This window comes from Eptesicus fuscus, chromosome 8, assembly GCF_027574615.1.
Source record: "Eptesicus fuscus isolate TK198812 chromosome 8, DD_ASM_mEF_20220401, whole genome shotgun sequence".
NCBI classification, from domain to species: domain Eukaryota; kingdom Metazoa; phylum Chordata; class Mammalia; order Chiroptera; family Vespertilionidae; genus Eptesicus; species Eptesicus fuscus.
The window spans coordinates 41712602-41740276 of NC_072480.1; the positions used below are offsets into that span (position 1 = coordinate 41712602).

General features: G+C 37.6%; 1 protein-coding gene across 2 annotated transcripts; it reads left to right on the forward strand.

Annotated features, from left to right (window-relative positions):
- The first annotated feature begins 4565 nt into the window (after positions 1–4565).
- KLF5 (KLF transcription factor 5) lies at positions 4566–27025 on the forward strand. 2 transcript variants are annotated; one of them, XM_054719849.1, is made up of 4 exons: positions 4566–4659; positions 11805–12675; positions 13684–13743; positions 25225–27025. In XM_054719849.1, the coding sequence occupies exons 2-4, from the start codon at positions 11817–11819 to the stop codon at positions 25401–25403; spliced, it is 1098 nt and encodes a 365-aa protein (XP_054575824.1). In that variant the 5' UTR covers positions 4566–4659; positions 11805–11816; the 3' UTR covers positions 25404–27025. The 2 variants fall into 2 exon arrangements, with proteins under 2 accessions (XP_054575824.1, XP_008142280.2); XM_008144058.3 differs by lacking the exon at positions 4566–4659 and adding an exon at positions 8759–9365.
- The last annotated feature ends 650 nt before the right edge of the window (positions 27026–27675 follow it).

Sequence of the window (27675 nt, forward strand, 5' to 3'; positions counted from 1 at the left end):
AACAATTAACTCCTCAAGTGTAGGTCATTTTCATCCACTGTTATGTCCTCAGGGAACCCTCTCAATCTTCTTGGAATTTTAAAAACATTAGTTATCTGGAAATGTTTTCTGCCCCATTTTCACAGTTCATTCGTTCTGGTAGTTCTGCGCTTGCGTCTGAGTTCCCCTAGAAGCAAACATTCAAACCTTGTGTGTGAATTTCCACAGGCTAGAGGTCTAGAAGAATTGCTGGGTCCGAAATGGGCAAATCTGCTTCCCTTTCACATCTGATTTGTGTGTTTGTGTGTGTGTGTGTGTGTGTGTGTGTGTGTGTGTGTGTGTGTTGAGGTGGAGGGTCGAGGGTGGGCTGAAAATTACACACCCCTAGGGGCATCAGGAGCCATCTCTTTTCCATGTTGGGGGAATCTTCGGTCTCCTTGTCCTGGGCCAGCTCGAATAAACAATTTTCTCTATATACTTTTTACCCAGATTCACCAATCGGTTAGCATTTTGCCATGTCTGTTTTCTCTGTCTCTGTCTCTCTCTCCACACATGCTCACACGAGCACACACTTATTTGGCCTTGATTAATTCTAGAATTAGTTGCAAACATCGTTGATCCTTTATTTATAAATATTATTTAGGGTATACATCTTAGGAACAAGGATATTCTCTTATATAACCACAGCTACATTATTAAATTTAGAAATGTAGCATTGTCCATACTCAAATTTTGCTAATTACCCCAATAATGTTCATTACAAACAATGTTACCATAAACATTCTGGCACATCTGTCTATCTTTGTGCACACTAAGTGATTTTTGAGGAATAAATTTCTAAAAGTGGAATTTCAAAGTGTATGAACATTTTATTTACAGTCCATACTCATATTTTGCTGATTAATGTTCATTAATAGCAATCTTTCTGCCCATCCCCTGCCCCCCATTCCTCATGTAGATCAAGCCAGGATTATTTGTTTCTTGAAAAAGAAATAATTGCTTAGCCTTTCTTTGTCTTTCATGACATTTACATTTTTGAAGAGTGTAGGCTAGTTGTTTGCAGAAACTTCCTCAATTTGAATTGGTCGGATCTTTCTTCAAGTTTGGATTTAGGTTATGCATTTTTGGTAGGACTACATGATAATGTTGATTCTTTCTCAGTTCATCGCATCAGAAAGGAGGATACAATGTCAGTTTGTCCCATTTATGATGATGTTAATTTTGTTCATTTGCATAGTGTCTGCCAAGTTCTTTCCTTGGTAAGTTACCATTTTCACATTATAATTAACCTTTTGCACTCGGATGTCGAGTGTGACTCGACACGGTTAGCATTAGAATAAAGGAATCGAGAAAAAAGCAAGCGAGTGCAAAGGGTTAATACCTCAACTGTAGGGAAATACTTTGAGACTATGTAAATATTCTGTTTCGCATTCAAATTTTATCCAATCATTTTAGCTTCCATTGATTCTTACCTGAATCAAGTAATACCATGATGATTATAAAATGGGGATTTTTCTAACTCTTATTTCTTCTACATTTTTAGATGGCATTCTATCAAACTTTTATTCTTAATTTTGCCTTTATGTCTATAATGAATAAAATTGAGTTCACCAAACATCAATTGCCTACTGTGTGCCAGGATGGGCTTAAAGCAGATGGTAAGAAGGGCTTTCCTAGGGATCCAAAGCTAATGTGAAGGAGAAGAAACCGAGAGGGTCATTCTTACTGGGAGATATGGAGTGACCTTGGGAGAGAGGTAGGATTTTAGTTGGGCTTGTGACATATGATATGTGTGGTCAAAGAAAGGCCATTTTAGAGGGAGCAGCAGGGCATTTGGGAAATAACAAATAAGCCCTATGGATAGAGCCAAGGTTCCTGAGGCAAATAGCAGGAGGCACAGTGAGATTTCAGGTTGGAAAGATTGGTTGGAGTCAGACAAAGTCCCAGGTGAAAGAGTGTGGATTCCAAGCTACTTACTGGGGGAAGCAATGAAACATATTTGAGGAGTGGGCTACCTCTCAGACAATGCTTAGGGCAAGAACCATATCTTACTCATTTTTGTATTTCTTTTTTAAAATATATTTTTATTGATTTCAGAGAGGAAGGGAAAGGGAGGGAGAGAGAGATAGAAACATCAATGATGAGAGAGAATTATGGATCAGCTGCCTCCTGCACGCCCCACATTGGGGATCGAGCCCAAAACCTGGGAATCAAATCATGACCTTTTTTCTGGTTCATAGGTCAATGCTCAACCACTGAGCCACACCGCCTGGGGCAGTAGTCGGCAAACTGTGGCTCGTGAGCCAAATAAGGCTCTTTGGCCCCTTGAGTGCGGCTCTTCCACAAAATACCACTGCCTGGGTGAGTCTATTTTGAAGAAGTGGCGTTAGAAGAAGTTTAAGTTTAAAAAATTTGGCTCTCAAAAGAAATTTCAATCGTTGTACTGTTGATATTTGGCTCTGTTGACTAATGAGTTTGCCAACCACTGGCCTGGGCCATTTTTTGTATTTTTAAGGCAACAGTGCTCAGCACATAAATGTTTGGAGCCACCAATGTACCAGGGATGACTTAGAATAGTAACGTGTGTGTGTGTGTGTGTGTGTGTGTGTGTGTGTGTGTGTGTTCTGGTCATGATGGGGTGAGGATGGGAGGTAGAGAAAACATTTTAAGTATCAAGTTCCTAGACCAACCCAACTCCCAACTTCATTTTCAATCCCCAGTAAGCAAGTTTGGGAATTTTGAACAATTTTGGGTGCCGGAAGAACAAGGCTCATAGGAGGAAGATAGTGTGGATGTCCCATTAGAAATTATTTCATTGTATATCTTCTTTGTGAATACTTTAGAATTAAAAAACAACAACAACAACAAAAAGAATGCAAATAGCTCTTTAGAGATGCATATAAACTTTATCTAGCTTTAAGAGTCTATGCTTTGCCCTGGTTTGACTCAGTGGATAGAGCGTCGGACTGTGGACTGAAGGGTCCCGAGTTTGGTTCCAGTCAAAGGCACATGCCTGGGTTGCAGGCTCCATCCCCAGTAGAGGGCGAGCAGGAGGCAGCCTATCAATGATTCTCTCTCATCATTGATGTTTCTATCTCTCTCTCCCTCCCTCTCCCTTCCTCTCTGAAATCAATAAAAAAAATATATATATATATATTTTAAAAGTCTATGCATTTTGTCAAAACACTGTAAATAACCGGCCACTTAGTAGAGAAAAACAAAGCAACAAAGTAAAGTGCCCAAAATAACTAAGAAAAAAAATCATTGTAGAAGTCTCACTGATTACTTGGGAAATGAATTAAGGCATATTTATGTTTATATTGAAAACATTTGCCAGATTGGCTTTTCCAACTTTATTTAAATTTTGTATTCTCTCTTCAACTTGTTTACTCTGCAGTAAATCCTAAAAATCTAGTGTCTAGATTAAGGAAGTTTATAAATCCTGGCAGGATAGCTCAGTTGTTTAGAGCATCATCCCAATATGCTAAGATTGATCCCCAGTCAGGGCACATACAAGAATCAACTAATGGATGCATAAATAAATGGAACAACAAATCTATCTCTCTCTCTCTCTCAAAATCAATAAGTAGCTCAGCTGGCATGGCTCGGTGGCATCAACCTATGAACCAGGAGGTCACGGGTTCAATTCCAGGTCAGGGCACATGCCTGGGTTGCAGGCTCGATCCCTAATAGGGGGTGTGCAGGATGTAGCCAATCAATGACTCTCTCTCATCATGATGTTTCCCTGTCTCTCCCTCTCCATTTTCTGGAAGCAATAAAAATATTTTAAAATAAATAAAATAAAAATCAATAAATACAAATTTTAAAAATTAATAAAAGAAAATTTACAAATTTACCCACCACAGGTATTGATAAATTGTGGTTATACTTGCTGGTTTCAAATGGAAAATCATTTGATCATAACCTACAATTCCAATGAACCTCTCCCTTCCTCTCTGAAATCAATAAAAATATATTTAAAAAGAAAACATACCATGAGTATTTTCCCATGTGACTAAATATTCTTTAATAATATGATTTTTGGTGGTGAAACAGTATCCATTGCATAGATGTATTATTTAACTACTTTTCTATTATTGGACACCTGGGTTATTTCCAATTTATATATATCAAATATATATATTTCCTAGAGGGAAAATTATCTATTGCTTTAAAGGTTATTTACATTTTCAGCCTTCTTCATACTTATTGTCAAATTGTCCTCCTCAAATGTTATACAACTTGACACAACCATCACCAGTGGATAGAAATTAAGGCATGAAGAGTCAGCATCAGTATTAGCACTATTTATTACACATTTCATTTACAAGTCAACCTCCAGAAGGGTATCCCTTTTTCATTTGCGCATTCACTGCGCTTGCTCCACAGCCTAGTACCATTAGTGCTTTTGCCATCATACGAACAGCAATTCCCTCTTCATATGATGACATAGCTCATTGTGATGCTGTTGATGTGCACACCTTAATGTTCTAAAAGATTGTTTGGTATAATAAGTTCAGGATTTTTCTCTTAACCTTTCCCTTGATGTTTAGAGTCAGAATTCAAATACTGTAGTATGTCTGACCTATAAACTTGGCTCAAGGCATTTATATTCATATCATTTTTGTCTGCCTATTATACCAGCAAGGTGGAAAAAAGCAATCCAACTTTCACTGAAAGGTAAAACTCTACTTTTGGGGGGTATATTAATAGAGTTTTAAAAATATGTTAGGGCCTTAGCCAGTTTGGCTCAGTGGATGAACATTGGCCTGCAGACTGAAGGGTCCTGGTTTGATTCAGGTCAAGGGCACATGCCCACGTTGCGGGCTTGATCCCCAGCAGGGGACATGCAGGAGGAAGACGATCAATGATTCTTTCTTAACATTGAAGTTTCTATCTCTCTCCCTCTCCCTCTCTGAAATCGATAAAAATATACCTAAAAAAGATAAAAGAAAGTTAGGTAAATTCCACTACATGTAGGAATAAGCGAGACTGGGAGTTTTATGAGATAGTTCATGAACACATTTAAATCCAAACTTAAATATAAAATTTAATGTAAGAACTGGGATGGAAGGTAGTGAGAAAATAGATATTTTCCCTTAAAATATTAACTTAATGTATACAAAAAAGAAGTACATAATCCTATTTAAGTTACCTATTTTTCATCACAAAAGGAATGAACAGAGCATCTTTTCTCATATCTCAATCTGCTGATTCAAAATGGTTTAAGTTTTTCTTCATCTCATTGAAGCCTCTATTTATTGTGTTCTTTTCTCAATGATTTTTTTGGATGTGTGACTTAAAGCAGCTGACATTAATAACAAAATAAGTAGATTAAAATGTGAAATATTTTAGTGAACAATAATTTCATGTTTTTATTGATACAGATTCTAACAATAGGTAGACAAGTTATAAATACCATAAAATTCACTTTATTTTTCCTTTTTTAAAAAATTAAATGTATTGGAGTGACATTGGTTAAAAAGTCACTTTAAATTGAAAAATCTACGCCCTTATAAATTATTATTCCTTCTTTACCCATTCTTGTGTTTTCCCTGTGGCCCAAAATCACTCAGTAATTTGATTGTGATATTACATAACTGGGATAGCCCATTAATATTTTCAAATCAAAGTGAATAAAATGTTATCTAAAACGCTCTAGATTCTTTAATTTCAAACTCGCCCTGGCATTTTGGCCAAACAACCGAACACAGATATTTCCTTTGCCCTTGTCCTCCTGTGAACATTGCCCTAGTGATAGCTCCATATTTTTCTCGTCTCATCATTCAGAAGCTATTTACCCATTTTTTTTTTCCACAGCCTCCTTCAAACTCCCCCCACCCCCATCGTTGAATGCCTGTTCAGCCCCCACACATTCAGGCGTACTTATTCCCGTAAAGATAGTGACACTTATGGTTTATTCTAAGACTAAATCTGTGTTGCCCAGTGACTAAGGACTTAAGTATGCACGCTGCTTCTATGCTTACCCTCCTACCTAACTTAACTACTCAACTTTTTTTTTATTTCTTTTCCTCGGCATTCTCTGTTTTGGCACAGTTCAGTTAACACACCACTGCCAGGCCACTAATTGATTTCTGAAACCTGACATTTGTTTTTTTGTTTTCTCCTATCTCCCTTAATGGTACAGCACTACTAAGCAGGAAGGAATGCAAAGAACTAGAAAGTTCAAAGTAATTGAGGATCTGTCCATTCACACTGTCTGGCATCAGGCCAGTGTAGAACCTGGAACATTTGAAAAATATTTATCAAGTTTTAACCCTTTTTGCTAAGTCGATGAAGAAGGTTTGCAGCTGTAGCATTTGTGTTAACAGCAACAGCAAGTAAGCTTGGTTGAACATGTTCTTTATATGTTCAGAATCACATGGCAAATGTCACAAAAAAAGGATTACTTTCCAATTTCCGTACTATTGTACGGTGTAAGCTAGTTATTTTCTGTGAGATTGCAGAGCTGAGCATTTCAGAGAAAACCATTACTTAAAAGTAGCAGCCCTATTTCATGAATCCTTATGTCAGAAATGAAATTTAAATAAATGCTACTGTATTTGAGCAAAAAAAAATTGTAGTTAGCTTTTCTATTGTAAATGTGCTGCAAGCTCAACCACAGCTAGGTTCAAATCTATATTCTTTAATGAAAGTAAGTGGAAATGTGGAAAAAAAGGAACAGGACTATAAAAATATCTTATTAAAGATTTATCAAATAGCTGGGTTTTTGTTGTTTTTTTGCATTGGGAAAGCTTTTGTAAATAAAATCATGTTTTAAAATGGTGTAAGACGTAGAAACATTTCTAGTTTAATACCTGGATTTTATTTCAGTGAAAACTTAGGTTGAAATAACAGGCCACTGATATTGGTAAAAAGAAAGACAAAAGGAAAGATCTAGAGAGGCTTAAATGCAAATTAAAAATATAAATGGATACCAAAGTATATTAATTCTAAGTTAGATTTAAATTAAAGTTAAAAAGAATACAGAAGTTCTATTAAGAGTTATCTATATCACACTCAGGCTTGATCATGTCATCAGCGTTAGATACCTAAAAATCTTTCAAAGATCTTTTTTTAAAAGTTATATTAAATCCCATACAAATTCTATAAACTTCTAAATTATGTAATTTCATAATTGGAATCAATATTAGAGAAAATTAGGATAGCTTTTATGAGGTGAAGGTGAGTAATATGGGATTGTTTTCTTAGAAAAATGTTTGCAAAAACACATAAAATAATACTTTGGTAACATGAAAATAGTCGTCCAGCATTCTCTGAAGGCAGTGATCACAGCTGTAATAAAAGGGAATGAAAAGGAAAAAAATTCACAGCATAATTTTGTTTTTTAATAATAAATAAATACCTCTAATACTTAATGTGTATATTCATTTTTAAAATCTACACACTTCGGTGAGAGCCATACCTTTGATAGACTTACTCTTTGAAGTTAACATTTTTCTACAACTTGTTTTTTTTAAGCTGTTTTACTGTTAAGTGATGAGCAGTATATGTAAAATTGTATATATAAAATTGTCTACTGGTGTGCTGTCAACATATATGCATATGTAGTAATATTCCAGGCATTTTTATTGCAGTTTATTGTTCGGGCTTCCAAATAAGCCAGATAAAATCATGTACAAGAACATTAAGGATTAAGGGAAGTGGTTTCCTTAGGTGATTGTTGGCAAAAATTCACCTTCCCATTATAACAGTAAATGGACAGTAACGTATTTGGCTACTACTTTCCTACAAATTTGGATCCCCAGTTTTCAGAGCTGCTGCAGGTCTAATGTTTGTGGCTTCTTTGGTTGTCTTTTTTCGTAGGAAAAGGTGCCACGGTGTTGGGTAAATGTGCTACGTTGCTTCTTTGTAAATACTAAACTCCAATTTTTGAACATACAGTTCCAGCAAAAATAAGTCAAAGATGTAATGTCTATTTAAATACATTTGATCTAGTCGTTAGTGCTTAAATTAGATTCCATGCTAAGCTGGAATCAACAGTGTATTAAAAACTTAAAAATTTATATGGTCCATCCTCTCCTTCATACACGGATACGAGATAGAAATGTGTGTGAAAACTTCCTCTTACCACTTAAATACTGTAAGAAAAAAACAAGCTTTTATGCATGGGCTTTAAAAAAAAAATACCTGCCATGAAACCTTTTATCGAGGACATTTGTAATTTGCTTTACTAAATGGATATATTCCCTGATAAAGAAACACAGAGACAAGATCTGCCTTTTAATTTGTTTATCACCCCGTTCCTAGTTTTCCGCTAAAGAGAAGTACATTTTGTATATTTAAAAATATACACCCATTAAACAAGTCTTTCAAAACCTGAGCGCCCCCTCCCAGCTGCCTCCCGGGTTTCAACTTTTGAGTTTCAGGTCCTTGCACAACACCTAAGACGTGCAAAACTCTCTTTCTTCCTACTCCTGGCAGAGAACAGCCCTAAGAGATCTCCCTCCGCGTCTCCACCCTAATTCCCTCTCTCCCTAGATTCCACCGGCGTCTCCCCTCCCCTCCGCCCCCCGCTCCGCCAGCCCACTCGGCCAGCGAACTTGTGGACAAACTGCGCGGCCGCCCTGAGCGCGAAGCTCGTGGCTCGAGAGGGGTGCGGTCAGCGCGGCGGAGGCGGGGCTCTGGGAGAGCCTCTTCCTTCTCATAGGCTAGCCGTTCTGGCCCGGCCGGCCTCGGGGCCTCAGGATTCGCCTTCGCGCTGCCAGTCTGGCCGGAGGGCCACGCCCACCGGGAGTTGGGTAAAATAGACGCGGGCGTCAAGTGTCAGTAGTCGCGGGGCAGGTACGCGCGTTCGTAGCTCGCTCGCGTCGACCGGCGGTGGCGGGAGCGGGCTCCGGCGAGGGCGAGAGCGCGGCGGGGCGGGGCGGGAGAAAGTGGCCGCCCGGAGGACGTTGGCGTTTACGCGTGGCGGAGCGGAAGAGTTTTTGCTTTTCGTGCGCGCCTTCGAAAGCCGTGCCTACCGTAGGCTGAGGGGTCCGCCCGGAGCCTCCCCTCCTCCGCCCGCGGCCCCGCGCGGAGCTCGCCGGCCCGAGCCAGTGGGAAGCGCGCTCGACCCGCGCCCAGCGACCGGAGCCGCACCCCCCCCTCCCCCTCGAGTGCCCATGGCTACGCGGGTGCTATCCCTGAGCGCCCGCCTGGGACCCGTGCCTCAGCCACCGGCCCCGCAGGACGAGCCCGTGTTCGCGCAGCTCAAGCCCGTGCTGGGCGCCGCGAACCCGGCCCGCGACGCGGCGCTCTTCTCGGGCGAGGAGCTGAAGCACCCGCACCACCACCCGCAGGCGCAGCCCGCGCACCCGCAGCCCCCGCAGCCCGCGCCGCCGCCCGCGCCGGGCCCGCGGCTGCCCCCCGAGGAGCTGGTCCAGGTAGGAAGAGCGGCTTCCCTCCCGCCCGCCCTCCCGGGGTTCGGGCGTGTCCCGCCGCTGCGGCGCGCGGGCGACAGGGGCCGCTCCAGGCTGGGACGTGCGTCGGGGCTCCCCGGGAGCCAGAGCCGGGTGGGCAGCCCCGCCCTGCCCTCCTAGCCAGGGCGCCCCATTTCGCAGGGAGAAAGTCGATCTGAAGAGGGTATGTGTGTGTGTGTGTGTGTCTGTGTGTGTGTGTGTGTGTGTGTGTGTGGGGGTGGGGGGGGGGGGTCCTTAGAAGAATCGGTCCTGGCCGGTCCGTCTGGGAAAGGTCAAAGGGAAATGGGTCCTCTGGGCACCTTTGGTTTTTCCTTACATTTGGAGGATCGGACCTCGTACCTCACGCCCAAATCGAATTCCGCCTTGCGCCTTCATCCCCCACTCCTTTCAGTGCAGTGGCCTTGGAAGTTCCCCCCAGTCGCACGTCGTCTGGTGTTAAATGGAAACGCACATCGGGGTGCTGGGAGGGGCCCTCCCCGGGAGGGGGGGGGTCCTATTTTCTTATCTGTTGGCTCACCCTGCTCTAGACGCGATCGGGGAGCTGCCTTTGGGAGGCCGGAAAAGCACAGGTTGTATTGGAGTGCTTATTATTATTATTATTATTATTATTATTATTATTATTTTACCTAAAAAGAAAGCTGGGGTGTTGTTTTCTTCCTGTGCGTGCGCGTAAATGTCCTCCCGGAGCCGCGTTGAAAGCTGGCAGTTGGCTTTTACACTTGCCCGGCAGCCGAATTAGAGCGACCGCCTGTTTCTTTCGCCCACGCAAGGGGAGTCATATAGCCCAGAAAAAACTTCCCGGGACTTTTAGCCTGTCCCAAGGAAAAAAAAAAAAAAAATTGGAAACATACCCACACTCAAACAGCTGGAAGAGCTAAAATCAGAAACCACTAACCACCACGGGAGCGAAGTGCACGAAAGGGTTTACTTGGGTTTATTTCGAGGCGCTTCATGTAATAGCCCCTTGCCACACTGTGTATTTGCTCCTCGGCTCCTGCTCCGGGGGCGGGGGGGGGGGGGGGGTCCTGCGAGTGTCGCCGAGCTATGAATGGGCAGTGGCATTTGTCAGAGATATGACTCACATGATTAGAGCGTTAATTTTATTTTTAAATCGTGTTTATCCGGGAAACCGAGTCTGCATCCTCACCGAAATGATACGAGGTCCGATATGAAATGCTTTTGAACTTAAGTAGTAGCAAAAAAGGACTGTACTGTTCACCGGCTAATAAGATGTCACGGCTAATACTTTTGTGAGCCATCTAGTTAGGATGTATTTTTTAAATTTCCTTTCCGGTGTTAAAAGAGGAGTTAAGTTTATGTGTTATACTAGGAGAGAAGATAGCTGTAAAAAGGGTTAAGACTTGTTACAAGTTGGATTATATACTTTAAAAAAGCACCATTTGAAAAACGATTTGGTTATTTCAGGTTATCAATTTTTTTTTGCATAGGAGACACCCAGAGTATAAGGCTTGACTGAGCTTTTTACAGAGTAAGGGGGAATGTAGCATTGTCCCACTGAGGAGGACATGATAAATGTTTTGCTGATGACTGTGCTGGCCATACAGCAGCCTCTCCCCACCCACGGGCGCCTTAGCACCACTCTACCAAGGGAGTGATTTTCCCCTAGGTAATTAAAGATCTGTTTCAGATAGGGATATGAATAGGAACATTTCATTATCATATTAACCAATTACAGAATCTGCTGATTAAAATCAACGTTTAGAACAAATACTGAATGTGAACTTGTTCTTTCAGTGGATACTATGTTTTGACCAAAACATTGTATTTAGGTTTCTATTGAATTGTAAACCAAAAAAAGGCATCGAAATAGCAAAGAAATATGTTTTATATTAGATATTTAAGCAATATCACTCCAAACAAACAAACAACCCACACAACCTCACAACTTTGCAATATTATATTTAAGGTTTGCTTAGTTAAAAAGCACACACACTTTAAAGATCTGTATAATATGAACATAATTGAGGTAGTTTGGCAATATTACATACAATACTGTACTATAGTTGCAAACTTAACTGTGTGATGGGCAGGGAATCCTGCTTGTATATGAGCGATAAGGTGTACTATATTCTTGCATCAGAAAGGAGTATGTTCTGTTTGGTTCCTTTTTTCTCGATTTGCCTCATTCACTTTTTGTCCACAGTTGATTGTGGGAGCGATTTTACCAAATACATGTTTTACAGAGTTTCATAAGGTTTGATGAACCAGTTATTACACAATTGACAAATAAACCTGATATATTTATAAGCAACATTAGAATGAGTTTGCCCAAGTACTTTTCACAGGGATTGTTGGGGAATTTTAGTAAGCATGTTTGTTTGTCCTTCCTGAGATGATGAATTAGGTGGATTATGCATTTTTGTATCTTTTTTTTTTTTCCAGACAAGATGTGAAATGGAGAAGTATCTGACACCTCAGCTTCCTTCAGTTTCTATAATTCCAGAGCATAAAAAGTATAGACGAGACAGTGCCTCAGTCGTAGACCAGTTCTTCACTGACAGTGAAGGGTTACCTTACAGTATCAACATGAACCTCTTCTTCCCTGACGTCACTCACCTGAGAACTGGCCTCTACAAATCCCAGAGACCGTGTGTAACACAAATCAAGACAGAACCTGTTACCATTTTCAGCCACCAGAGTGAAACGACTGCCCCTCCTCCGGCCCCAACCCAGGCCCTCCCTGAGTTCACCAGTATATTCAGCTCACACCAGACCGCAGCTCCAGAGGTGAACAATATTTTCATCAAACAAGAACTTCCTACACCAGATCTTCATCTCTCTGTCCCCCCGCAGGGCCACCTGTACCAGCTACTGAATACACCGGATCTAGATATGCCCAGTTCTACAAACCAGACAGCAGTAATGGACACTCTTAATGTTTCTATGTCAGCCGCCATGGCAGGCCTTAACACACACACCTCTGCTGTTCCGCAGACTACGATGAAACAGTTCCAGGGCATGCCCCCTTGCACATACACAATGCCAAGTCAGTTTCTTCCACAACAGGCCACTTACTTTCCCCCATCACCACCAAGCTCAGAGCCTGGAAGTCCAGATAGACAAGCAGAGATGCTCCAGAATTTAACCCCACCTCCATCCTATGCTGCTACAATTGCTTCTAAACTCGCAATTCACAATCCAAATTTACCTGCCACCCTACCAGTTAATTCGCAAAACATCCAACCTGTCAGATACAACAGAAGGAGTAACCCCGATTTGGAGAAACGACGCATCCACTACTGCGATTACCCTGGTATGTGATCTTACCTGGTTGAAGCATCACCTATTTAATGTTTGTGTGTATGTGTTTTTTTCCAAACTCAGATTTTAAAATTACATAGGACAGTAGTGCTTGACAATAAAAATCACATAATTTGTTCTTTTCATATCCCAGTCTCCGTGCCTTTCCCTGGTATGTACCGTTTAGTTTTCTACTGCTTATTTGAGGGTTTTTTGTTTTGTTGTTTTTTTTTTTAAGGCTAGACAATTCTGGAAAACGGTTACTTAGACTTTTTTATTTAATATTAAATAAAAATTAGAATTTTTAGTTATGCCAGAGTTATTTAACATAACATTCTCCAATCATAAATTGGAGCTTTTAATTCTAAATTAAGTACCCTGAAAAAAGATTACTTAAGTAAGATAGGAGAAAATATGGTGTGGTAATGAAGTGGGGATTGAGTAAGGCTGCTATAAGAAGACTGTCTACACAGCAGATTTAAGGGTAGTTCATATATACTCATTCTTGAATGACATACATGACCCAAAATATGAACTGATGATAGTAATGAATATATTTGCAAGTTGCTGGCATAAGTTAGTTTATAAATAAAGCAAGGTATAATTTATTGGCTATGGTACATGATAGGGCATGCCATACTAAATGAAAAAACAAGAAATGTTAGGGGTACAGAAAATGGCAGTCATCTTGGATAATGATTAACATTGTCAGCTCTGAAGCCATTACAATTTTTAAATCACTGAAGTATATGTTACTACTTACTATAAAGCACCTGCTGGGATATAAACATATTTCCCATTTGTAGCTTGGCTTATTATCCTCTTTCTGCTAAAGTGATACATACATAAAGCAAATCACTTTAATAAGGTAATAGGGGAGTGCTTTTTAAAACTGAAGCTTCAGATATCTAGCATGAGAGATTTCTTTTTTAAAGCCAGATTTTAAACACTGAATCATCAAATGTAAAGATTTCAAAGGATCTCCAAAATGACAAGCTGTTCATCTCCTGCTTTATTTTAGGCTGCACAAAAGTTTATACGAAGTCTTCTCATTTGAAAGCTCACCTGAGGACTCATACTGGTATGTAATTTTCTTGTTAATTCTGTGAGTTGTGTAAATAGTGTAAGTGGTATTCATCCTTTTAAAAGCCAACACTTGTTTGATCTCTTCTTTCTTCTGTCAACTTTTATTTTTTAATGGCCTACCTTTTCAGCCCTGGCTTGGCTCAGAATTCAGTTCAGTGAAAAAGTCTGGTTCCAGGAAGGCTGATGTTCCCTCACTAAGGCCTTACCCTGTCACCTCACAGAGAATTAATTACCCAAAAATGTAAACAATGATGTTTACTAATGGATTTTTAAAGCTTATAATGGCACTGCTATTTCTTATCATAAAGGGAAAAATGGAACTAATTTTTTTCTTTAACAAATCAGTTGGCTTCTATAAAGCTATATTAAACATTAAAAACTTGCCCATTTAGCATGTAAAGCATAACTGCTTAATACATTATCTTTAGTTTTACCATTAGCCTAAAATATCAGTGTTGAGCATGTTTTATGTGCTTGATGAAAGGAAGGGCTGAAATTACAGAATATTAAAGTCAAACAGAGATGGAGTCGTAGTTTAGAAGTTTTTCTACACCCTACCCCAGCCCACATGTGATGCATTTGAGAGACTTGATTCTATCTTATATTTCATCCTTTTTCAAAATGTGCTTTTAAATTTTATAAACATTTTATTTTGTCAGATGTATACAATCACTTAAATGCTTCTTAATTTTAACACTTTATATCAGAACCCATTTTAGGATGAAACCAGGTGGTATGCTTTCAAACCTCCAAATTTTTACCCAAAATATTTTCAAACATAGAGGTGGTTAGTATTTGTGATTTTGGTTAAAAGGGTAGCACTAAAGGAAAGAACTTACATATAAAGTGATTATGTTTTATTTTCTCTCATTAAACAAAGCCTAACCTAAAGTTCAGAGGATAAGTTTGCTAATAAAAGCAATGACCTAGCAAAATGTTTTATTCCAGTATTGCTATGGAAACCAAAGTATTCAACAGTTCCTTTGAATGGGTTGTTGGATTAGTGTAAGGACTTGAATCTCCCCAGGCTAGATGTTACTATGGAAATTGAGTTTTGATAAATGAAGTAGTTATCTCTAACTGCTGCATTAAAAAGTAAAAGCCTTTAAATGAAGGTCAGTTCTGAGACTTAGCACTGAGAAGAATATGACTGCAGACATTTTGTATGCCTGTTAGGTATTGCTTGATACTTATTAAAACCTACATAGTGTTGGCAACGTGGTAGATTCCAGGGTTTTCTGAGAAACTGCTTTTAAAGAAAAGACATCTCTTTTATGAATCAATGAAATGGATTGTTTTGGTCTGCCATTTTCAGATATAGACAATTAGATTGTATAAAGGAAAAGATCCTGTTATCAGCCCAAAGTAGAAATTACATTTATAGTTGAACAAACTCCCATTAAATGTAGAATAAACTCAATCTAAAGTTTTCAAAATACAAATGACAAGGCCAAGAACACATTCCATATAGAAATGCTAAAATATACTTTTGTGTACAATATATGTTAAGAAAGGAAACATTGAAAACGGGTTTTTACCTGAATTTTTATTAAGGAAGTAGAAGTATGAAACATTCGAACTATTGTGTTGTGGGGTTTTCTTTTCTTTTTTTTTTTTAAAGTCCTTGAAAGGAGTGATAGGAGAGGAACATGTTTTTCATGAGGTTAAAGTCTAATAAAAGAGGGGTGCGATTGCATATAGCGATGTAATCAAGTGCTATTGCAGGGATGTAGTCAGAGCATATCTAAATGGCCTTGCAACCCCTGCAAGTCAGGGTTTAGTGCTCTGAATGCTTATACCTGCAATTCTGGAACTTGACCTGCTGGCAAGGAAATTTAATAGTGGGTTGTCTTAACAAAGGTTGTACTAATAAAAACAAACTGAAAAGAGGACTGAAGCCTAGTTTGGGTCCCTTGCATCAACTTTTTTTTCACGTGATCGTAAACAGTGTGGCCATGGACATGTAATGAGTGAAACCATTTAATCCCGTTTAATAAAGTTTTGTTTGATAGTCTTTCAGATGCCTTGGGGAGGGTTTGTAACAGACTTGTTCATCTGGCTAAACCCGTTCTTGGGTAATCATAGAGCATTGAGGTTGTTTTCTCCTCATTTCTAGTTTCTAGACAATGCCTTTTAAAATTACCTCTCGCATTGCATCCTCCCTACCCTGCCTGTTGTTTTTTAATGAATGTATCTGAAGCCAGAAAGGTTTGGGTTTTTTTTTTTTTTCCCTCCTCCTTTTTAAGACTCAGGCATTTCTAAAGTACTTCTCTCATTTAATAGCTTTTCTTGTTCTCTCTCTGTCCTCCCTGCCCAATCTATATGGAAATGTTGATCTTCTATTTGACAATATAAAAGTTATTTTTTAAATGACTGCCATTTTGCAGGCAGAATGTGAAGCGCCCTAGCATTTCTTTGGAATGAAATTGTAAATGCTTTAAAATGTCAAGTTACCTTATGCTTTAAAAATGATTTAAGCAATTAAAACAACCTACATCTGAGTTCTATTGCTTATTCCGAATTTTCAGATTGTAAATGCTTCTTAACTTGATTTGCAAATTGAACATAAGAAAATAGTCTTTCCAAAACAAGACTTTTCAAAAACAATTTTGGATGAAAGCGTAGATGATATTTTCTTGAGCCAGAAGTCTCATAGCATTCAAGTTTTTTCTAAGTTCATACCCTTTGGTTTTCTTTATTCAGACAGAATAGACAAGTAATACAAAGTTCTATCTTTGTATGGTTAGACAAAATATCTGACTCAATTTCGGGAAATAATGATATTTCACTTTTAAAAGCATGTTATTCTTTATGTACATGATGACATACTTATAGACCTATAGAGGTACCCCTTATATAGAGGTGTGTGGGTGGTTGTGTGTGTTACTTGTAACGCCATGTCATGCCTCTGGTTAGACATAATCGTGGCTGCTTCTAGGTAAGTGTCAAGAAGTGGTAAATTTCCAAATCAAAATACTTGTACTTTTAACAACATTTAAATGTGAACATTACTGAAATTTGTGTATACCTCATGATGTATTCAAGGGGCTATACTCATCGCCACTGTTTAAAAGTTGCTCCCAAGCACCTTGCTTTTTCTAAAAATTAACATACCATTTTGCCCTTGCAAATCACTGTGCCTGTTAAACCAATTCATGAATCAGATTGAAAAATCTACTGCAACTGGTTGTTTTTGTTCATATACCTGACTATCTTTAATTTCATAATGAAGGTTTAAAATAACTCAGAGTATAAGTACAAAGAAAAATTTGGAAGAAATTGAAAAGTTGTTCTTACCACTCATACTGGGGTTTTTTTTTGTATGCTTATGAGTACCATAAGTTAAAAAAATATTTTTTACATTGAATGTGGAAATTTCTTTGAAACTTGTGCTCACATATTAGTAAAAAAAGTATTTTCCAAAGAAAAAATTCTGAAAAAGTCGATAGTGAACAGAATATAGATGTTTGAAACCTAGTGCTTTTAGTCACATGTGTGAATATACACGTAAACCTAGGGGCTATGCTAAAGCAGTTGGGGAATTAGGGTCTAGTAACATTTTTAGATCACTTATCAGTCTTGGCTATCTGGAACAGGGCAGAAAATGAGCACTTGTACAGAAAAAGTCTTCGAGCAGCATGCACCCTTGGCTCAAGTATCCCTTAGACCCACCTCTATGCATGAGCTGTTAAGGTACACTGATCCCAAAATGGCTTGCTAAGGGTTGACAGGAAAGGACAATTGCAAACAACCTCACAAAAGAAAATGGAAACCTACAAATAACATAGGATCACAAAATGGACTCACTGTCAGTGCTGTATTGCACAGTGAGCTGTGTTCGGGATTCCAGAGGAAGTCTTAGAAAGATTTTTAGCCCAAGCCTGGTTGGGAAGGGGGTAAATTCCCATGTTCTGCTTTACTTGATGATTATGTAGGACACTATTTCCTAATGACATTTATATTAAAATATCACTATGTGTGTTTTAAAATACATAATCTCTGCTTGAGATTTGTTGCTAAGCATTGATTTTAGTCTCAGTTTGGGTACTAAAAAATCCTTAGGTATAAATTTCTGTATAATTCTTTGCTCTGCATTATTACCTATTAAACATGCTAGGTATAAATTTTTATTTTAAAATATTGACAGTGTTGACCATAGACATTTTTATTTTTGCCATTTTCCTGCTAAAAGAAATATTAAAAATGTTCTGAAAATGAGTTTTTTGGTGTGGAAATGTGGAAAAGAGTGTGAACGGCTTTTAAAAATATAAAGGATTTCACTTTCTTAGAAAATTATTTAGAACTAAAATCAGCATAAGTGTATATATATATGTGTGTATGTGTGTATATCTGGACTTAATGGAGATGAATGATACAATTTGTGTTACTGGTAGAGGTTAAAAGTTTTGCAGATTGAAATTTAGTGCCCAATGATTTTTTGAGTTTCCTTCAAAACTATGAAGGAAAAAGTATCATATTTACGTAGCTTATAGTGTTAGATGTTACTAAAATATTCGTAAATTATTTTCATTTGTAGCTTTATTTTATATATTGACAATTTCAAGCTTATGTAAAAAAAAAGTAGTGGTTTGAAGAGACTTGCTGGTCTCAGACCTCTGGAAAGGTATTTATGAGTTTGAAAGCTTAGAAACAATTTCTTTTTAATGACTCTCACTGGGAAGATTAAACCTTGCTTCTAGGACTTGTTCTTTCATCTGAAAAACATTTACATAAGAAATTTTTGTTCTGCAATGATAAAGCTTGTCAAAGGTTAAGAAGTTTAATTTGATTGCATTTTTTACCAGTCTTGCAGTGAATCTCTTTTCTTATAAACTAGTGGGAGAAGATCATTTCTAAGTAGGTTAAATAGAATTGCTGAAGTTGAGATAGAAACAATCAGCTGTAAAGGTAGTCTAATCACCCAAGGTTTTTACTTTGCCAGATATTCTTAGTTCTATAGAATGTAGTAGCTATTTACTTGACGACCTACATCTTTTCTGGTGAAAGCTTAGAAACAAAGTAATGTCCTACTTTAGTAAAAGTATCTCTATAGCAGCATTCTTATTCTGTCAGCCTGTGTTATTTATATCCAAGGATCTCCAGCAATTCTGATTAAGGGTAGCTTATTGTTTTAGAAGTACCCTGTCACTAACATTCATTAAAAAACATCTAGGCAAAAGAATAAATTTTTTTTAAATAACTTTATGAATGCAAACCAAGGAATAAACCAGAGAGAGACAAGTACCATATGATTTCACTTATATGTGGAATCTAATGAACAAACGGAACTAACAAGCAAAATAAAAACAGATTCATAAATGGGGAGCAGGCAGACAGCTCTGCTGGGTGGGGTTGGGGGGCGGGGGAGAGATTGAACAAAAAAGAAAAAAAAAAGATATTCATGGACATGGACAACAGTGTAGTGATGGGGGAGGGAGGGGGTAGATGGAGGTGGAGGAGGGTATGGGAGGATAAATGATGATAGAAAAAATAAAACAGGATATTTAGTACTCATTCAGTGCTGGGAAAATGAAAACATGGAATTTTTCTATTTTGTCAAAAAAATAAAGGTAAAATATTTTGATACTTGAAAAAAATTTTAGTTTGTACCCTTATTATGAGAAAGTGAATCTGAATGTTGTCTTTAGACTCAACAATTGGTATTTCATTCCACTGTTAATGATAGAGGATGTTTTCCATTGTTTTTGTTGAGAACCCTCAGAAGCAGCAGTAGCTTAGGAGCCCAGAGATTCATTCTGCTGGGATATAGACTGACCTTTGACAGTTTATCCCCGTATCCAGCCCCCTTTAGGTTTGGCAGATTACTGTTCTTTGTTCCCAGGAGGAGTCCCCTCACTCCCTTTGACCAGCAGTAGGGCCCCCAGAATGTCTTAGTTTTCCTCAAATGTATCTAATACTGTAAAAGAAAACTTGTTTGTGTAGAGTTTATTTATTCCTGTACAACTGTTGTATGAATAATAACTGATTGTGAACATGGCCTCCTGAAGAGGAAAAAGGCACGATTCTCATATAAACCGCACATTTAGTCAGATTATCCTCGGTGGTCTGAGGCAGTATAGAAAAAAGCCCTATTGCAGGTGGGGCCATAAAAAAAGGATAATCCAATAGACTTACACTAGATGCTATCCTGTCTCTTACACTTTCCCTTTATTTTCATTAATGATAATAACAGAGTTGGTCAGACTTCAGCCAAATCTGTGATTGTTTTAAAGAAGTATTAAGAGAAGTGTGGCATTTACAGCCGGAATAGAAGCCAGTGTTTGTCCTTGAGGAACTTTCAAAGCCAGTTGAGGCAAAATATAGCTATTTGAAGCCTTCATGCAGCAGTATAGATGCAAGTGAAATCAGTCATTCAAAGAGAATTTAACTGTTGCTGGGGGCCAGAAGAGATCTTTCCTAGACTGTTCAGAGGTTTTCTGAAAAGGTAAAGGAGAATCAGATTTTAAAGAAAGAAGTAAATACAAATTGACCAACAGGGAGAAAGAAGGGATTTTCTTACTTAATATATCTCTAAAAGTAACCAGTTTGTTTAAAGTGGGGGACATTATTGATGTAGGGATACTATAGATATATAGTATAGGGGTACTATATCTATTAAATATTAGATGTATTTTATAAATACTAATAATACTCACCTTTAAAATGAACTGCCTACCCTTCTTCTGTTCCAAGTATAGATGTATTACATTGAGCATTAATAAAGATATTTTTTAAATTACTGGCATTGACATATAAAATTAGGAATTAATGAGCCTAAATCATCCTACTTTACCTTTCTTTAGATATCTAATATTTATGAATTTCTTTAATTTGGGGATTAATGCTTTTTATTTCTTTACCTTTTATTTAAAACTATAGAGACTGTTTCAGACTCTAAAATTCCTTAAGTTTCTAATTATTGGAAAAAAATATAATTACTATAAATTGCATGAAAATATTTTCCTTCTGAAATATTAGCTTATTTTGAGACTCAACTTTTAAGTACTAATTATTAAAATGATTTATTCCACTTTAACAGTTTGCTTTGTTTTAAGTTTCAAAATAGGATATGGATTTTAAGTTCCTTGAAGCCGGAAACAAGTCTTATTTGTTGTATTTTGCAAGTCATTTAGTACAGGTTACACTCTTATTTACTAAACATTGGCTTTAATTCTGATGGTTTTAGCCTTTATCAGATGTCATTGATTTGGGTAATCTTTAAGCTTTCAGAAAGAAAACCAGATGTGTAGATTTGCTGTAATAAACTTAAAAAACACAAGATGCTATTGATTTCAGAGAGGAAGGGAGATAGAGAGATAGAAACATCAATGATGAGAGATAATCATGGATCTACTGCCTCCTGTATGCCCCACACTGGGGGTGGAGCCCACAACCCAGACACATGCTCTGACTGGGAATCAAACCATGACCACCTGGTTCATAGGTCAGTGGTCAACCACTGAGCCACGCCGGCTGGGCTGCTTTAATAAACTTTTAAAAAGTCACAAAATAACTAAAAATATTTTCATCTATGATTTTTTTCTTTTGTTAGAAGAATCTATGTATTCTAGGCAAAGGCTTGGTATGAGTCTATTGAATATGTTCAGCAGAGCAGAGAAACCTCCCATTCTATTATGTTAGGTTCATTTTTTACCTGTTCATCAGAGGGAAAAAAATAAGAATTTTTTAGTTCATCACTAAAGATTTTTCAAATACTTCACAAACATATTGTGTGGCTAACCCACTGAAATTCACTTAGCCTGGGATAAAGGGGAACCATCCTAATTTATAAAAAGCCAGGGGCCGTTACAACCTAAACAACCGGACGGGCGACTGAACACAGGCTGCGTGGGGTGACCAGGCTGGCAGGGGGCAGTTGGGGGCGATCAGGCCGGCGGGCAGGTGAGCAGTTAGGAGCCAGCTTTCCTGGATTGTGAGAGGGATGTCCGACTGCGGGTTTAGGCCCAATCGGACATCTCCTGAGGGGTCCTGGATTGGAGAGGGTTCAGGCTTGGCTGAGGGGACCCCTGTGCATGAATTTTGTGCACCGGGCCTCTAGTTGTTAGATAATATTGGGATTGTCAATGCCAGCCCAGGTCAGTTTTCAGGACTCAGTGCTTCAGATAGTCTGGGTTAAGGCCTACTCTGAGTCCCTTAAACTAAACTGTTCCTTAACGGACCTTCAGAAGTGGCTTTTGAAATCTTTAAATAAATTTGGTCATGGTGTATGATCTTTCTGATGTACTGCTGGATCCGATTTGCTAGAATTTTGAGGATTTTGGCATCTATGTTCATTCTTTAAATTTGAACACTATCTAGGTGTTCTCTAAATCATTCATATAGAGAGTATTAATGTTTGCTAATGGAGGGTTTAAGGAAGGACATTAGGGATAAGTGGCAGGCTAGGATTCTTAATGTGGAGCTCATCATTTTTTTGCTTCTAACTCTGGAGCTATTGTGAGGACTAAGTGAAACTATGAGAAGTGCCTAACTCTAGAATATGTGCCCAACGGATGTTTGTGCCTGTGCCTGGAATTGTTTTTGCTTAACGTTTTTTTATAAAATATATTGATTGACTTTATCAGTATGGATAGTGTATATGTTTAACTTGGACTTTAAAAAAAAAAAAAGATTAGGGATTCCTAACAAAAATAGTCCTAGTAATTTTAAAATAGAATGAGAGAATGCATACTTTATTTGAGATAAAGTGGAAGCTTGTTTTCCAGGCTGTACAAACTTGTCACTTTTTTCTCTTTGCCTTTGGAAAGTTTCACATTAACAACATGAGAACTTAAAAATAACGTTGATGTTGAAAGAGCTTAACTAAATATTTTAAATTGGTGGTATTGGAAAAGGATTCTGTAAAAATCCAATTAAACTTTTGAAAGTTCTATCCTGTTGAAATAACTTAAAGGAAGTCAGTTTGGTTTCCCAGAAGTACTGTGCATAGTGTTTCTGGCTGAGGAAGAAAGGCACAAATTGGCTATTTGGCCAGAAATTGGGTACCAGCTTCCTCTACAGTGTTTTACTTGAGCAGTGTTGACACTTGAACAAATCCCATAGAAACTGCCCAAAGTGGGGAACAGTTGTCCTTACTTTTATAGTCAAGACTTGGTCCCATAACTAATGTCCCAGACACTGGTAGTATTCTTGGCTGAACAACCTATAGATGTGCATAAATTGGGAGCAAAATCCCAAATATTTTAGGAAGTTTAATAGCTACCGTTTTCTAACCAATCAGTAAAGTAAACTTTTTAAAATATTGGTACAGTTTATTGCTTTATAGCCAATAAAAATAGTGAACAAAAAGAGTCTAGTGTCCCTTGTTTCTTAAACTCTGAAAAATCAGAATGATTTTTAAAATTGGGGCACTTGAGGAATTTTTTTTCCTTGCCTCAGACAGCAGCAATAATTTGCCATTAAGTTACAGTAAGTTATTTAACCAACATGTTTGTTTTTGTGACTTTATTTTTCATGAGGAACAAAAACACGTGTGGAAAAAGGTAATTTTTTTTTGTATTTCATTTACATCTGCAAGAGTGATAGCTCCCTTTACTGCTAGTATTAAAACAGATCTATGAAGTAAACAGATTAAATGTGATTATAAGCGAAAGAAAAGTAGTTTATTTCTTATGTTACTTAAAAGGTTTGAGTGTATTAGCTTAAAATCTTAGAATTTACTATGAGAAGAAAAAACAACCCAGGAATTGTGGTGTCTATTTTACAAATAGAGTGATAGGAACCAAAAAGAGAATTTAAAAAATAAAAATAGTTGTGTCTTGGTTCAGAGCCAGAGGAGAGGAGACAGGAAAGGTGGCTTGGGGATGCATACCATAAGGAGTTGAAAGAGAAATCTCACGGGAAATAATTGGTACAAATTTCACAGAGCCAGGCTGGCTCTTTCTTCTTGTCCTTACGGAATTTAGTTTGAGAAACAGACTGGTTATCAGAATAGCAAAACCATGTTAAGCACAAGCTGTAGTAGAAATCTCAGTTGATGTGGGTAATGTCTTTTAAAATTTGGACACAGTTGAGTAATCTTACAACTTCCTGAATATGATACTGCTAAATCAGGCAGAAAGGTGGTTGAGTTTCATGGTGACAGTGTTCAAGGCAACTCGGAGGTTCTTCTCTTTTAGAAGAAAACATTTTAAAAGGAGTTTCAGAGTTTTAAAATGCATCCATATACAACTCAGCTATAAACCAACAATACTTTAATATATAAATTTATCTCCCAACCTCTCATCTTAAACTAACATTCATAGGAAATTATAATAATAAAGCATACCATATAGGAACTACTAGTTAATGTTCAGTGGGAGATTCTTAGATTTTAGGATTTATTTAGGGGACTACATAATTTCAAATAGGATTAATTAATTCTAAAACGGGGAGTTAAGACTGCATTATAAATACTAAGTTTTGAAAGATTAGCAAACTTTAGATAACTTTAAGAGTAATACAAATTGCCATGGGGCAGCAGCTCAGTTATCAATTAAAGTAAAGAGAGCTGTGAAAGAATAGGTAGATTGAATGATTAGGGACTTTTAAAAGTATATATTGACACATGTAAGCTCCATGAAGCCAGGCATTTTTGTTTTGCTGGCTGTGGTATTCCAAGCATTCAGGGCAGTGCCAACCATATAGTAGGAACTTGGCAAATCATGTATAAGAATGGGCAGTGCTTTACAAAGAAAGAAGAATGCATGAATCAGCAAGTATTAGAATTATTATGCTTGTTTCATGACTAAGTGAAATGGTCAGTACAAGACTGATCTGGTTGAGGAGTTGATTAAATATCAAATGCTGCATAAAGCTTTAACACTATTGAACTTGAAACTTCTCTTTGTTCTGCTTCAAGGTGTATGTGCCACTGTGGATTTCTAAGAGCAAGTGCCCTAATACCCCATTTTAGAGGCTATGTGTTCAAGGGAACTGTCGTATATGCTGGCAGTTTTAGTCTGGCTAATAGAGAAACATCGAGGACCAGTCTGTGAAGTAAAGGATTGCATTTGTGGGACCTTAAATTCATTGTATTGGTGATCTGAGAAGTACCCTCCCTCTTAAGTACCGTCTTTAATTTTTTCCTCTCTTGGTCAACTTGTAGCCATTAGTCCTATACTCACTTAATGTGGGTTTGTAGACATTGTGTTCCCATAGTAATGATAAAGCCACCCAAGCTATCTAGCTATTTTTATGGATTTACATATACAGGAGCACTGATTCAACTTGTACATTTAAAATTGCAAGTTTTTCATTCTTTTTCTTTATATAATCAGGTGAAGTAGCTTTCTACGAGGCACTGACACTGTTCACTAGATGACTTTGAGGAAAGTGATTCCATAACAAAATTCATGAACTTTCCTTCTCTTTGGACCATGATTTTTTTTTTTTTTAATTTCTTTTCAGGCAGGATCTATGATGTTTGTCTTAACAAGCAGGGCACCTCATCTCTTCTCTTTGTTCATTGTCGCAGGTGAGAAGCCATACAAATGCACCTGGGAAGGCTGTGACTGGAGGTTCGCACGCTCTGATGAGCTGACGCGCCACTACCGGAAGCATACCGGGGCCAAGCCGTTCCAGTGCGGGGTGTGCAACCGCAGCTTCTCCCGCTCCGACCACCTGGCCTTGCACATGAAGAGGCACCAGAACTGAGCTGCTGCGAGGGCCTGCGTGCCTGTGCAATCACACTGATGGTCTGCAGTTCACTTGGCAAAATTTTAATTACAAACTTAACTATATATATATAAAAAGAAAAAGCAAAAAACTGGAAATGTATATTTTGTATATTTGAGAAAATGGAGTACATTGTATTAATGCCAAAGTGTTTGGTCCTTTTAGGAATCTGGAATGCTTGCTGTAATGTATATGGCTTTACTCAAGCAGATTTCATCTCATGACAGGCAGCGCATCTCAGCGTGGGTAGGGGGATGGGGGTGCAATGTGTTTGCAGCATTTTTACCTAAGCACCATCATTTAATGTGACAGTGTTTAGTAAACAAGTCAGTTGGCAGGCACAGGAAGAAGGCTGGATTGTATGTCAAGATTTTACTTGACATCAAGTTGTTTTCAATAATAGAATAATTCCTTAGAGGTACACAGTGTACCTGGCAATTCACAAATAGCCATTGAACAAAAAAGTGTTTGTTTTGTGTTTTTTTTTATGAGTTGCCTATATTTGCTATTCAAAATTTTGTAAATATGCAAATCAGCTTTATAGGTTTATTACAAGTTTTCTAAGATTCTTTGGGGGAGAAATCATAAGTAATTTGAAAATAACCATGAGTACATTTACAGTTAGAATTTTGTTGTAAGATACCTCTTAAAACCTTATCAAATTCATTTCTTTAGGGGGAAAGATAATCATCATTCAAATGAACTTAAAAAGCAGATTTAATGCACTGATTAAAATGGGATTTATTTTAAATATGAAAGAGTTTTATATGAATTGTGAACTCAAGAGCTTAAAGATAGTTACAATATATGAAAGTTAAACCTTGAAATAAGCTAAACAGTATCATTTTACAGGAGGAGGACTTACGTAGTTTTCACATGGCAATGTTGAATTTACGATGCAGTTTTCATGTATGAAAATATTGAATTTATGATGCAGTTTTCATATACTGAGTTATTTGTTCATGCAGTACTGTTGGTTAAATGCCAGTTTAAGTGGATTTTGCATGTAATATACAGTGACACAGTAATTTTACCTAAATTACAGTGCAGTTTAGTTAATCTGTTCATATTGACTCAGTGTCTACCTTTAATTACAAATGACATGTTGAAAACTTAAGGAAGCATATATGCAATATAAAATAGTAATGTGATGCTGATGCTATTAACCAAAGGGCAGAATAAATAAGCAAAATGCCAAAAGGGGTCTTAATTGAAATGAAATTTTAATTTTGTTTTTAAAATATTGTTTATCTTTATTTATTTTGTGGTAATATAGTAAGTTTTTTTAGAAAATTTTCATAACTTGATAAATTATAGTTTTGTTTGTTAGAAAAGTTGCTCTTAAAACGTGTAAATAGATGACAAGTGGTGTAAATATTTTGTAAGCGGCTTCAAAATGTTTATACGTGGAACATACCTACATAAAAAGCTAAAATCGGTTGCTGTTTTGCTTCTTTTTCCCTCTTATTTTTGTATTGTGGTCATTTCCTATGCAAATAATGGAGCAAACAGCTGTATAGTTGTAGAATTTTTTTGAGAGAATGAGATGTTTATATATTAATGACAATTTTTTTTGGAAAATAAAAAGTGCCTAAAAGATTCATGTTGTGCCTTCTTCACCTACAATAGCAAAACTGGCAAATTTTGAAAAACAAAAACTAGCAAATTATATTTCCAAAACTATTTAAAGCAGCAGTCGCCAACCGATGGTCCGTGGACCACTGGTGGTCTGTGAGGTCAGAAAGGTTGGCGACCACTGGTTTAAAGGGTCTGTTTATCAGGGCAGTTAATAAAAAAAGTTTCTACATTGAACAAATACCTACCTTTGTTTAAGACAAAAGAGAGGAATTTGTTCTATAAATCTAATCTATAGAGGTATAAAGGGAGGCATAATTCATGAATGCTGATTTTTTTTTTTTTTTTTTTTTTTTGGTTAGTACCCTTAATTTGATGTGATGAAAATGGAATTTTGGTCTTCCTCCTAAAAACATTTAATCCCAGTTGAATGATGAGAAACACATAAGACAAATCCCAATTAATGGACATTCTACAAAATACCTACCCAGTCTCTGGCCAGTGTGGCTCAGTTGGTTTCAGCTCAGTTCCCATGAGCCGGAATGTCTGATTCTATTCCCAATTAGAGCAAATGGCTGGGTTGCAGGTTTGATCCCCAGGGTGCCCCCCCTCCACCATTAAGGTTTCCTCTCTTTAATAAAAAAAACAAAACCTACCCAGTACTCAACTGTCAATA